This window comes from Ovis aries, chromosome 19, assembly GCF_016772045.2.
Source record: "Ovis aries strain OAR_USU_Benz2616 breed Rambouillet chromosome 19, ARS-UI_Ramb_v3.0, whole genome shotgun sequence".
Lineage (NCBI taxonomy): Eukaryota > Metazoa > Chordata > Mammalia > Artiodactyla > Bovidae > Ovis > Ovis aries.
Window position 1 is genome coordinate 14,669,954 of NC_056072.1, and position 12,131 is coordinate 14,682,084.

The 12,131-nt window shown below is 56.1% G+C and overlaps 1 protein-coding gene across 6 annotated transcripts in view; it reads left to right on the forward strand.

Moving 5' to 3' along the window:
- The window catches only part of VIPR1 (vasoactive intestinal peptide receptor 1), a 31,278-nt gene that overhangs the window by 16,400 nt on the left and 2,747 nt on the right, over positions 1-12,131 (forward strand). For 3 of the 6 annotated variants that reach the window (XM_042235879.1, XM_042235882.1, XM_042235883.1), the window contains 7 exons: positions 3,448-3,554; positions 5,112-5,218; positions 5,630-5,762; positions 8,127-8,280; positions 8,819-8,879; positions 9,087-9,153; positions 9,524-9,615. In XM_042235879.1, the coding sequence (XP_042091813.1) occupies positions 3,448-3,554; positions 5,112-5,218; positions 5,630-5,762; positions 8,127-8,280; positions 8,819-8,879; positions 9,087-9,153; positions 9,524-9,615 (721 nt within the window). The remainder of the gene's footprint in view (positions 1-3,447; positions 3,555-5,111; positions 5,219-5,629; positions 5,763-8,126; positions 8,281-8,818; positions 8,880-9,086; positions 9,154-9,523; positions 9,616-12,131) is intronic. The other 3 variants (XM_042235880.1, XM_027958056.2, XM_042235881.1) reach the window with 2 other exon arrangements.

Here is a 12,131-nt window from a genome sequence, read left to right on the forward strand (position 1 = left end):
CAGAAAAGAAAAGGGGGAACCTCTTCAGGAAATGGGCGGTCTTGCTACTGAATAATTAAAGGGGCTTAGGGCACATAGTCAGTCATGTTTTCATTCAGAGAATGTTTATTAAACACCTACTAGCTTGACTGGCACTGGGCTGGACAAACGCAGCATGGGTCAGAAGGATAAAATGCTCTGTGTTCAGGGAGCTCATGTTCTAGTTGGAGAGACATTTAGCAAGAAAACATATGCAAATATAAGTAGTAAGCAGTGCTGGGAGAGAGAAGAGGCAGAAGCAACCTAAGGCAGCTGTCCTGGTGGCCTCCACAAGGAGATGATACTGGGACTACTGTCTGAAGACCTGGGCTGGGAAAGAGTCTCAAAGATCCTGGCCGGGGGGTCGCTGAGAGGATCCACAGCCTGTGGTATGAGCCCTGAGGAAACTCAGTGGAGGCCACGAGAGCTCGGGAGAGGGAGGAGGGAACAGGGAGCAGGCGGGCAGAGGCCTGGAGGACTGACAGGATGTGGGCTCTCCTGAGTTCACTCAGAAGCCATGACGGAGGTTACGCAGGAGATGGACACAGTCCAGGTGGGGATTTTTAACTGGTAACTGGTTTCTGTGAGAAGAGAGGATTCTGGGAGTACAAATGGGAAAACCCAACCCCAGGGCAGAGGAGAGATGATGACGGTTTGGACCTGGGTGGAGGGCAAGTCAGGGGAGGGAAGCAGGAAGGTGGGGGAAGAGGGAGGGAGAGATCAAGCGTGCCCCGCTCAGGTATGGGTTTGATGAGCTGGGGGAGGACAGGAGGAGCAGGGCTGGGGTGGGAAGGGGTGGTGATGGACAGGACCTAGATAAGAATTGAGAGGATGAGCAAAAAGTCTCTCTCTCCAGGTGACCTTTCCCCCTCTGGGCCTATTTCCCTATTTGTAAAGTGAGAATGGGAGGGGGATCTAATGGTCTCTGTGAGGCAGTCATGTTTTGCTCCCCAGTGCTCAGGGATGCGTGCTCAGCAGTCAAGCAGATCTGGGTGCTGTCCTTGAGGGTGGCCTCTGTGACATGCCTCAGCCACAGGCATGTCACAGTCCAGGTCAGCACCCACCTAGCCCAGCCCTCTTCCAGGGGCACCCAGCACCTGGGCAAGTAGGAACTGAGCTCCCTGGGGCAGCTCTCATCATGCTCCCTTCAGCAGAGCCTGGCAACCAGCCTTCCTTCAGATCCCTGGAAGCGCCTGCTAATTGCATTCCACTCTGACACTATGCTAATTGCAACCCTCCTGAGGCTCCTCCTTCTGTCCCTGCTGGAATTGAGAAGGCAGCTCCTTCACTTGAGAACCGGAACTCTAGCCCACCATCTGGCTAACGCGGAGGCCACCAGCCTCACTGGGGCCCCCACCGAGCCCTCAGGCTGATGAGAGAAGGCAGCTCTTCCTCAGGTGGAGTCAACTGCTCACTGAGCCCACCTTGTGACAAGCTGAATAGGAAGTACACTTTACCCCTCCGTGTCCATCAGCCAGATGCCCTTGTGCAGTGAGCAATCTGCACAGCTATCCTTGGTGGCCTGAGTCTCTGAAAATGATGGTGAGGAATAGGAGACTGGGTTAGGGGCTGAATCTGTAGGGGAAAGAGGGTGTGTTTTCCTGGGCAACTAGATGAAAAAAGTGTAAGCCAGGAAACTGGCCTAGCCCAGTGCCCCTTCCTCTGCAAAGTCCTTTCTGCCGCAGTGGCAGGAAGGAACCTCACAGTGGAAAGAGACCCAGCCGACCGCTCCTTCCTGGAGATCCCCCCACCCATAGCCATCCCTCAGTTCCCTATCCAGAAAGTAGGGTGACAAGCACCTCCTTCAAATGGCAGCCAGGAGGATTCACGGAAATAGTGAATAGGGAGTTACCTGGGATGCTCTGAGCACACAGCAAAGTTTCGAAACATTAGACATGTGCAGTGACCCTCCCCGAGCTCAGGAAAGCTTGACGCCTCCCGCCTCCTACAGCTCTGCACCTGGACACCTGAACTAAGTCCTCAGTCGCCTCAGTGCAGATGAGGGTCAAAGTTACCTGGGAAGACTGTGGGGACCACACCTGCTCTACCCTGTATCTCCTATGTGGTTTTGGAAAAGTGACCAGCCTCTTGGTCTTCCCAACTGTGATAATTGAGGGGCTCCAGAAAGATAATGTGCCTAAAGTGCTCTATCCAGTATACCTGGGGAAAGTTCTCAAAACATCCGTTGTGATGATGGTGATGGCGATGATGTTGACGGTGGTGCTGACGGTGGTGGTTCAGGTGAGGAAGCAGCTAGAGGGCAAGGATGTCAGGAGCCATCTTCTTTCTCAGTTCCTCCTCATCAACTCGCTTCATCTCTTTCCCTAATCTTTTCTCCTCCCACCTTCTTACTCAACTTCTTACCTCCTCCTCCTACCTGTTCTCTCTCCTCTCATCCTCTCTGCCTCTCCTTTCTCCCTCCTCCTCCTCGTCTCCCTCCTCCTTCTCCCTCCCTTCCCCACAACAAGCCTGGCAGGCAGGCTCTCGGGCTCTCTCCTGGACTCGGTGTCTCTGTAAGGAGTCCTGGGATAGAGGCGAGGGGGCTTCTCTTTGTCTCGCTCATTTCCTATCCAGCCCCTCCCTGCCCTGAAGAGGGGGACCCTAGGGGGTACCCCTCGCCTCACATGGCCCATTAATGGTCCTGTCCCCTGGCTGCAGCACCGGGCCTCCAGGGACAGAGGACAGTGCACTGCCCTGGAACCCAGCCTCAGCGCTTCCGCCCCGAGATTCTGCAATCCTGTGCGGCTCAATTCTTCTCATGCTTGCTTCTGCCTGGGCAGGTGCTCCTGCCAGGAACTCCCACTTCTCCATGTGTCAGGACTTCACATCTGTGCCTTTACAAGATGTCCTCCAGCTCTCACCCACCTCCTGCCTTACTCTGGTCCCTCCCCAGCAGCACATCTGAACCCTGGCCCCAGGGTGTGGGAGGAAACCCAGACCCATAGGCCCAGGCAGACTGACGCAGGACAACTGGGCAGGCCTGGGCCCCTTACCCCAGCCAGAAGGCTGCTGTCTGTACACACGGGACCAAGAAACCAAACGACACAGTAGCATCCATGGCCCTGTGACAGGGTCAGCATTCAGCTCATGCCAAGGGTCAGGGGTCAGTCTGTGCCAAGGATCCAGGCTGCCTGTGATGAGGATCAGGGTTTAAATCGCCCTGAGGTCAGGTTTATACACAGCAAGGGGCGGGAATGTCTGCCCTGTCATCTGTGTGGGAGGGTCCGCTGGTGGCCCTGGAGGGGCTTCTCCCTGCCCCAGGCTGCCCCGTGATGTCCTGGGCATCTAGGTCAGCACAGCTGGCACCTGATGCTGCAGCGGGTGGTAAGAGTAGGGCTGAGCCCACAGATAGACAGCCTCCATGCCTGCTCCTCCAACCTGCCAGCTCCCACCTCAACCTCTCTCCTCTCCGCCCCACCCTCCACCCAGGCCGCAACGTGAGCCGCAGCTGCACTGAAGCGGGCTGGACGCCCCTGGAGCCTGGCCCCTACCCTGTTGCCTGTGGCTTGGATGACAATTCATCGAGTGTGGATGAGGTGGGCCTCCATGCACCACACACACACACACACACACACACACACACACACGAGTGCCCGGGCCTGCTGCCTCCTTCCACTCTCTCCCACCAAGGGGCATGGTTGCCCTCTGTGTAGGAGCCAGGACTCCTGGCATCTGCCCTCCCCAAGCTTCCTCCCTCTCCAGGCACACATTCCCCTGGCTCCCCTGAAGGGTCCAGGAGGATGACACACAGCAGCAAAGCTGAAGCATCACCCTGAGGCCAGCCCACCCCATTCCCTCACAAGAACCTTGCTCCAGCCCTGGACATGGCAGGGCCTACAGAACCCCTCCCTCTGTCTCACACAGAGGGGAAACCGAGGTACGGATCCTGGAAGGAACTGGCCTCAGATACCCAGCAGCCAGTCAGAGACAGGGCCAGGGCCATTGTCCTCAGTGCCAGGGCAGGGAGCTGCCCTGGAGCAGACCGTCAGTGGTCTATCTAAGGATGTGGAGCCAGAAGCCAGGGAGAGATACTGATGAGGAGGCTGGAATATGACTGAAGTCCCGAGCTAGGAGCCCCTCACAGCTTTGATGTGTGAACAGTCTGGCTGTCTGAGATGACTTCTGTCCCAGTCCCGATGCCCTTCACAGATAGGGACTTTTACTCCTCCCAAGAGGGCAGCAATTTTCTCAGAGGCCTTCAAAGCCCACCAGATCCTCAGGCAGGATCTAAATCCACTAAATCCTTTCTAACCACTGGCCTCTATTCCAGCAGGGAGTGGGAAGTGGGGAGGAAGGAAGTGACCATGGCTTTGTGTGTGCATCCTAGGGGAGGGGGCAGCAGGAAGCCCTCAGCATCCAGCTTTGTCCCACCTCCCCAGAAAGGCCAGAATGCCCTCCTCCTGCTAACCCCAGCCCCGACAAATCACACATTTGTGACACTGCCCACCCCTAGTGTCTTCTTTGGGCTTCCCTGGAGGCTCAGTGGTAAAGAATCTGCCTGTCAGTGAAGGAGACTTGGGTTTGATCCCTGGGTCGGGAGGATCCCCTGGAGAAGGAAATGGCAACCCACTCCAGTACTCTTGCCTGGGAAATCCCATGGACAGAGGAGCCTGGAGGGCTACAGTCCATGGGGTCACAAAGAGTCAGAAAAGACTTAGTGACTAAACAGCAACAGTGTCTTCTTTACCATTGTCTTCATTGGGGACGGAGGGCTTCGTGTGAGGGTCTGAAGGGTGAGCAGTCTTATGCCCGAGGATACCAAGCCCAGAGTTGGCCCAGAAGTTCTGCTGGACACGTGACTGAAGGATGAATGGGTGGGCCAGTGGAACGTGTGGCATTTTTCCTCCTCCCTCCACTGACATTTCTCCTGTGAGGGAGCAGAGCAGAGTTGAGATCAATCCCCACCCCCACCCTGGGAAGCAGCCCTGACTCGTCTGTGGAAACCAGGGAGTCAGGGGGTCTGGGGACTGGGAGCCCCAGGCCTCAGCCTCCTCGTCTGCCAGGGCAGGGGAGGGAGGCAGGATATACAGGGCACCCCGCCCCTAGGTGAGCGCCCCTCACCCCACCCAAGCTCCTCACGGCCCTCCCCCCAGCAGCAGCAGACAGTGTTCTACAGCTCCGTGAAGACCGGCTACACCGTCGGCTACAGCCTGTCCCTCGCCACTCTCCTGGTCGCCACGGCCATCCTGAGCCTGTTCAGGTGAGGACCAGCCCGAGCCACAGGCCTCAGAGCACCGGCCAGGCCACCCCGCACCCAGGCATGCTGTTCCTCGCTCCACGGTCAGCCCCCAGTCAGTCCTGCCCCAGCTCCCCTGCCAGGCCAGCACCCGCCCCCCGAGACAGCAGGTCACTCAGAGTGTTCCCCTGCGTCAGCCTCGCCCCTCAGAGGGTGCCAGTCACCGGGGGATAGGTCACCAGGGGCTTGTGCCCTGGAAGGAGGTATGGCAAGCCAGGCTGCACATGTGGATAGGATGCCGGGGGACAGGGTCCCCCTTGAGGGTAGGGTCCGCATTCAGAGGCTTCGAGTCCTCGCCTCTCTCAGCTGGATGTGTTGGATGGGGTGGGGGTCTGAGGCCCTCTTCGGCCTCCCGGATCTGGCCGCCTCCCACAGGAAGCTCCGCTGCACACGGAACTACATCCACATGAACCTCTTCATATCCTTCATCCTGAGGGCCGCCGCCGTCTTCACCAAAGACTTGGCCCTCTTCAGCAGTGGGGAGACGGACCATTGCTCCAAGGGCTCGGTGAGGACCCGTCCAGGCCTGCCGCCCTCTGCCCTCTCTCCTCTTCTCTCTCTCCTCCCTCCCGTCTTCTCCTTCCCCTCTCTCTCCCTCTCTCTTTTTCTCTCTCTCCAAAGACGGCCAAACTCCTGTCTGACCCTCCCTCCCACAGCAGGCGGGGGTGCTTGGCTATCTGGGGGTTCACACACCTCCTCCTGCCGATGAGAAACACCTCTCCTAGGTGGGAAAGGGGACACTCGGTGCCACAGCCCATAACCCCCTTCCCGCCTCTGCTGCTAACTTCCCATGGTGAGACCTTAGGGAACTCCCTGCCTCAGTTTCCCCATCATGCAAGGACATTTGAGCTTCCTTCCAACGCTCCTCCCTGCCATCTGCATCCCCAGCGCTCTGCTCACTGTGCCCCCCTTTCTCCTCCCCCCACGGCCACCTGGAGCCAGTCCCACCCCACACTGCCCTGCTTTTCTTCGTTTCTTCCCCTGCCGTCAGTCACTCTGGACCTGCCTAGGGAAGGGAGATCGAGAGCATTTAAAGAAGTTATTGCCCATCACTAAGGAGTCCATCTCCAGGTGATTCTGAGCGCCTCCCTGAGTGCCCTGCAGCCCTGAGCAGAGACAGAGAGCTTGAGACCAGTCCTGGCTCCCGTCTACCCCTTGTGGTCAGTGACTCACTGCCTCATGAGTGACCTCAGAGGTAGTGTGTTACTTCAGGGGTCAGCAGTACCTTCTCCCCAAAGAGTGAGATTGAAAGTGAATCTCTGCAGAGAGTGATGGTAGAATCTCAGTGTCTCAGGGGGAGGGAACACCAAGAGGAACCCCCTGGCCATTCCCAGAGTGCCTCAGATGACCCTGCCTAGGAGCTGGGCTCAGACCCGTGGGACATGAGCCCCAGAGCCTAGGGAGCAGCCTGCAGCCTCCAGCACACTTGCTGAGAATAACTGTGGCTTCCCTATTCATTAGCAGCTCTGTGAAGCTTTTCTAAGGCAAGAAGCAGCACAGATAGTTGTCCTGTTAAAGATCTGAGTTATTCTTGCTGTCAAGCAAATGGGGGAGGGCAGGGGAAACAGACTACCTATAGCAGGAGGGACCTGAGGAAGGACTTTCCAGCCAGGAGAGGAGTGAAGTCTGCTCTCTGAGGACGCTTCAAAGCCAAGAGCACAGGAGAGAATGGTGGGAACCTGAGGTCGGTACAGGGAGGAGTGAAAACAGAAGACATCTGGAGGACGGTGTCTCTAAGCTCTGGCTTACATGTATCTGGGCTCACTTTGAAATGGAAGATTGTTTCTGGGAGAGGACAGAGGGTCCAGAAGACCTTCTGATCATGCCAGCTGGGCCTCCCAGAGCCCCTGATTGCCCTCCCCAGGGGTGTCCCTGACTTCTCCCTCATCCTCACCCACCTGTCTAGGGAACCCATTCTTCACCTATCTTCTTCAGCCCCCAAGAGGAATGAGCACCCCTCCCATCTCCTCTTTTTCCTAATTTCTTCATCTTCCTTCTCTTCTTCTCTGTCCCTTCTCTTTCCCCAACAATTCCATCTCACCGCCCCCATTTGCTTTACAGCTCACAGCACCCCCCTGCTATAGGCAGTCTGTCTCCCCTCCCCTCCCCTGGCCTTGAGGCTCCTGAGACAGTCCACAGCTCCTCTCCCTACACGCTCAAGGGACTCTTGCTAATAAAAGCAAGAATTCTCCCTTATACCTCTTCCAGCTACTTTCCATAGTAACTGGAATAAGGTGATTGAGTAGCAGAGGTGGTAAGTGGATGGACTGGTAGCTGGATGGCTGAGTAAATAATGTGTGGATGACTTGAGTAGGTGGAAGGATGGAAGGATGAAGTAAGAAAAATTGGATAGATGATGGGTAGCGGGGTGGGGTATATTGGTGGGGGGATGGACAAGCAGATAAATGAATGGATGAAGAGATGCCCAGGGGTCTGAGTCTGTAGTGGATGTCTGGTACGTAGATAATAGATGAATGGAGAGATTGCTGGGTGAGTGTGTCGATGGCTTGGCAGATGGAAGATGCTGGTTGCCGATAGATGATGTGTAGATGCATGGATGGTAGGTAGAAAGATGGGTGACTAGACAGTGGATGCTGGGGGTAGGTGGGTAAGGGTATGGATAAGTGGATAGGCAGGTAGATGGATGACTGGGTGGGTAGATGAGTTAATAGATATATAATAGGAAGATAAATAGATAATAAATTCATGGGTGGATAATTAAAATTGTGAGCTTATTCCAAAGCATCTGATGGTCTAAAATTAGAGCTAACGGGGAAGTTGGCTGTACTGCAGTTCTTCACCTGACAGAAATGTGGGCAGGCAGGGACCCCTGCTTGCTCCGGTGAGCCCGCCCCCTGCTCCTCCCCTGCAGGTGGGCTGCAAGGCGGCCGTGGTCTTGTTCCAGTACTGTGTCATGGCCAACTTCTTCTGGCTGCTGGTGGAGGGCCTCTACCTGCACACCCTGCTCGCCGTCTCCTTCTTCTCCGAGCGGAAGTACTTCTGGGGGTACATATTCATCGGCTGGGGTATGGTACCAGGGAGGGCTGCCAGGATGGGAACAAGGGGACAAAGCTCAGGGAGTTCTTTAGAGGGGCGGGTACCAACCCAGCCTGCACCCTTAGGTCTTGCTGGGCTGCAAGTCCTGCCTGCAGGACACTCGGCCAAGGATCGAGAAAAGTCCTCCAATTGTCTGACCCCTGAACAGGCGCCCTCTGGCTCCAGCTGCACCTCAGGCTGACCTGTGGGACAGACAGGCTCTCTGAACATCCTTCTACTTCCCCTTCACCCCGCGAAACACACAGGGATGCTGCTAATCTATAAAGCACCTCTGCCAAAAGGAGAGAAAGACTCCCCCTTTATGTAGACAGGCACAGTCCCTCAGTCTTAAAGCTTCGCCCCCTCAGCAGAGTATCTCTGCAGAGTGAACTGTCTATGTATGCCACTATGAGTGACCGCATTGGAAACGCTCCCTTTTCTCTCCTTGTCCCTCCTTGGTCCTTCCTCCTGATCTCTCCCTCTTTCTCCCATGCCCTCTCCTCTTTCTCTCTCCTTCGGTCCTGACAGGGGTGCCCAGCACATTCACCCTGGCGTGGACCATCATCAGGATCCACTTGGAGGATTATGGGTGAGCTGTCAGCCGGCCCCCTCCTCCTGGCTCCCGACACTCAGGGCAGATCCCCTGGGTGGGATCAGGAGGGGCTGGGGAGTAACAGCCTCGGGGCCAGTGGTTTTTAAAGGGCTCCGGGGCAGAGCTGGGGATGGTGGGAGGAGGACTGACTCTCTCGGGCTGAGTACAAGCTCCCTCATTCTCTCCCACCGTCCCCTGCCCCAGATGCTGGGACACAATCAACTCCTCACTGTGGTGGATCATAAAGGCCCCCATCCTCGCCTCCATCTTGGTAAGGCCTCCTCCCACCACTTAGGGATGGGGAGACTGGGCCCAGAGAGGGTAGGCAATTGACCAAGGCCCCACTGGACATTCACGTCTAGGTCAGAACTGAAATCTAGACTTCCTGATCGATGCCTGAGGCAGGACTGTCCCCAACTCTTTCCCCAGAAGTTCTTCCTCTAGAGTAGAGAAAGCAAATGGGGAGGTCCAGCCCTTGAGGGTGTGAAAGAGGGTTCCTGGACGACTCTCCCGAAGAGGGAAGAGCTGGGGAAAAGGTACAATAGACAGGTAACTGGGCCCTGGGGGAAAAGGCCATCAGTCCAGGGGACTAGACACCCTGCCTCCCCTCTCCCACCTAACCTTGGACCCCCACCCACCAGGTGAATTTCATCCTGTTCATTCGCATCATTGGAATCCTGGTTCAGAAACTGCGGCCCCCAGATGTCGGGAAGAGTGACAGCAGCCCGTACTCGTGAGTACGGGCCCAGGGCCCTGGCCCTCCCAATATCCCCAGCTCCAGTCCTTAGATCATTCCCCATTCCCTAGAAGCTCCCCTCCAAAGTCACCAAATAGCCAGCATGCTCTGCCCAGCTCCACCCCATGGCCTGGCTCAGTCCACACATCCCCACCCCCACACTCACCTGGCCCATGAGTCCCAGGCCTACTTCTCTTCACGACTTGCCTAGAAGGGGATCTGCCCTGCTGTGTATCTGCTGCTAAACTAGGGAGCTCGAGAAGATAGTGGATAACCTGTGTCCTGTTCACACCATGCACCCAGGGCCTGACTCATGCCTGGCACAAAAATGGGATGTGGTAGCTGGATGCCTAGGAGAAGCCCCAGGTCTACCAAGGAGACAGCCATATTCGGGACTCAGTAGCCCCTGAGAGTAGTAACAGCACCCGCAGGATACACGCCGGGCGTGTGCAGTGGGGTTTCCAGGCTCCATCTCATTCCATCCATATTGTCTCCTCCAAGTGTTAGTCGCTCAGTCATGTGTGACTCTCTGTGACCCCATGGACTGTAGCCTGCCAGGCTCCTCTGTCCATGGGATTCTCCAGGCAAGAATACTGTAGTGGGTTGCCACTTCCTTCTCCAAGTCTCCTCCAAATTGTACCCATTTCACAGATGAGGAAACTGACCCATACTCCCTCCTCCTCCTCAAAGGTTTGGGAGCACATCCTCATGGTGGGGGGAGGGCACAGTGCCCGTGGAGACAGAGGTCATAGCTTTGCTTGAAAGGTGTGAGGGGCATTCCTGTGCTTGTGGGGATGAGAGAACCTGCAGGTTTCATGAGAACAACTAGGCTGGAAGACAGAACTAGAGAAACACAAAGCGGGTGGCTGTGGGAAGGTGAGTCAGTCTATACACCCACAGATGGGAACAGGAGATTGATTATCTGTACCGCACAGACAAGGCAAACCTGGGGCGTGCCACCAGGGCCTTTCAGTCCTGGGATTCTAGAATGTTCTCCTGGGCCCGGCTTCTCTCTGGGGAATCTGTGCTGTGGTTCTAATCTGGCTAGAAAAAATGTCACGAGCTGCTGGATTTAGGATTCTATTCTGGAATCCTGCGATTCTCTCTGATGAGACTAAGACGACTTGGGTTCCTGGTGTGACAGCTCTCCCTCCTGCCGGGTGTGGAGGCGGGGCTTCCCTTCCAGTTTGAGAAAGGAAGGCCCTGCAGGGGCTCAGCGGGCCGGAGGGCTAGCATGGCAGGCCTGTGCCCCCTCTTCCTCTACTTTGCCTGCGGGGCCTTGTTTCCCCCAAACATACAACTGCTCAAAAGGGCTTGGATCTGAGGCAGAGCGAGCCGGTCATCGCCAGGTCCACGTGGGCGAGGTGGAAACTGAACAGCTGTCGGCAGGCAGAAGAGGTGGGGGGAGTGGAAGATGGAGCTCCCTGTGGAGGGACTGTCAGCTCCCACTCTCCACCTCCCCACAAGCCTTCAATTTAAAGGAAGCCTCCATCTGTCAGTCGCGGGTGCGTGGGATAGGTTTGCAGCCAGAGTGGTGGGCAGGGCTGGGGATATTGGTGTGTGGTGGGGAGCCAGGTCCAGGAAGGAGTGGGTAGGGCCAGGCCAGCTCTTCTGCCCACAGTTTGCTGTGGGTCCTTAGGCTCAGGGCTAGGCTCCCCTGGACTGACTGCCAGGGCAGGAGAGATAAAGGCAGAGACATATCCACCCCTCAGACCTCTCGCAGCCAGAGGACTGTGGGTTCATGCTGCCTGGACCAACTATGAGGTCAGGGGGCTGGGAGGCCTGAACCAGGATGAGCCCTGTTCCACAGAAAGCAGCGAGTCATTTCAAGTGACTGTGGACCCTGCTGAGCACGCAAGGGTGGTAAAGGAAGAGCTGGTCTTTCAGAGAATGCTGGGGTTGCGTGTATTGGTCAGGGAGAGGTGGGGGGGAGGGGTGTGATCCCAGAAAGGGTAGCAACTCCTGGGGAAGTGGACACAGCACAAAAGCCAAAGACAGGCCTTTGCTAGTTGACCCCAAGTCACCCCTGGTGACCAAGCATAAACTTGAGCACCCACCATCCTCCCAAGTGACCTTGGACAGATGTGCTCAGCAACGCAATGACAAAGCCTTCTTCCCAAAGGCCCTCAAATTCCAGTAAAACATTGGGCTCTCATGAAAACATTGTACTTCGTAGCACCCAAAGCACTTCTGAGTTTACAGTGGTTGGATGGCATCACCAACTCAATGGAGATGAGTTTGAGCAAACTCCAGGAGATAGTGAAGGACAGGGAAGCCTGGTGTGCTGCAGTCCATGGGATCCCAAAGAGTTGGACACAACGTAGAGACTGAAAAACCACTTCTCTTATTTGACCATGTTGACATACACTCACCCCATTATACAGATTGGAGAAATTGAGACCAGGGAAAGAGAAACCACGATGTCCCGTTGCTTAATGTCCCTATTAGTGGCCATGGAGCCTGAAATAACCACTATTATCATCATCCTCGGGTTTTTCAGCAGTGGCCTTCCT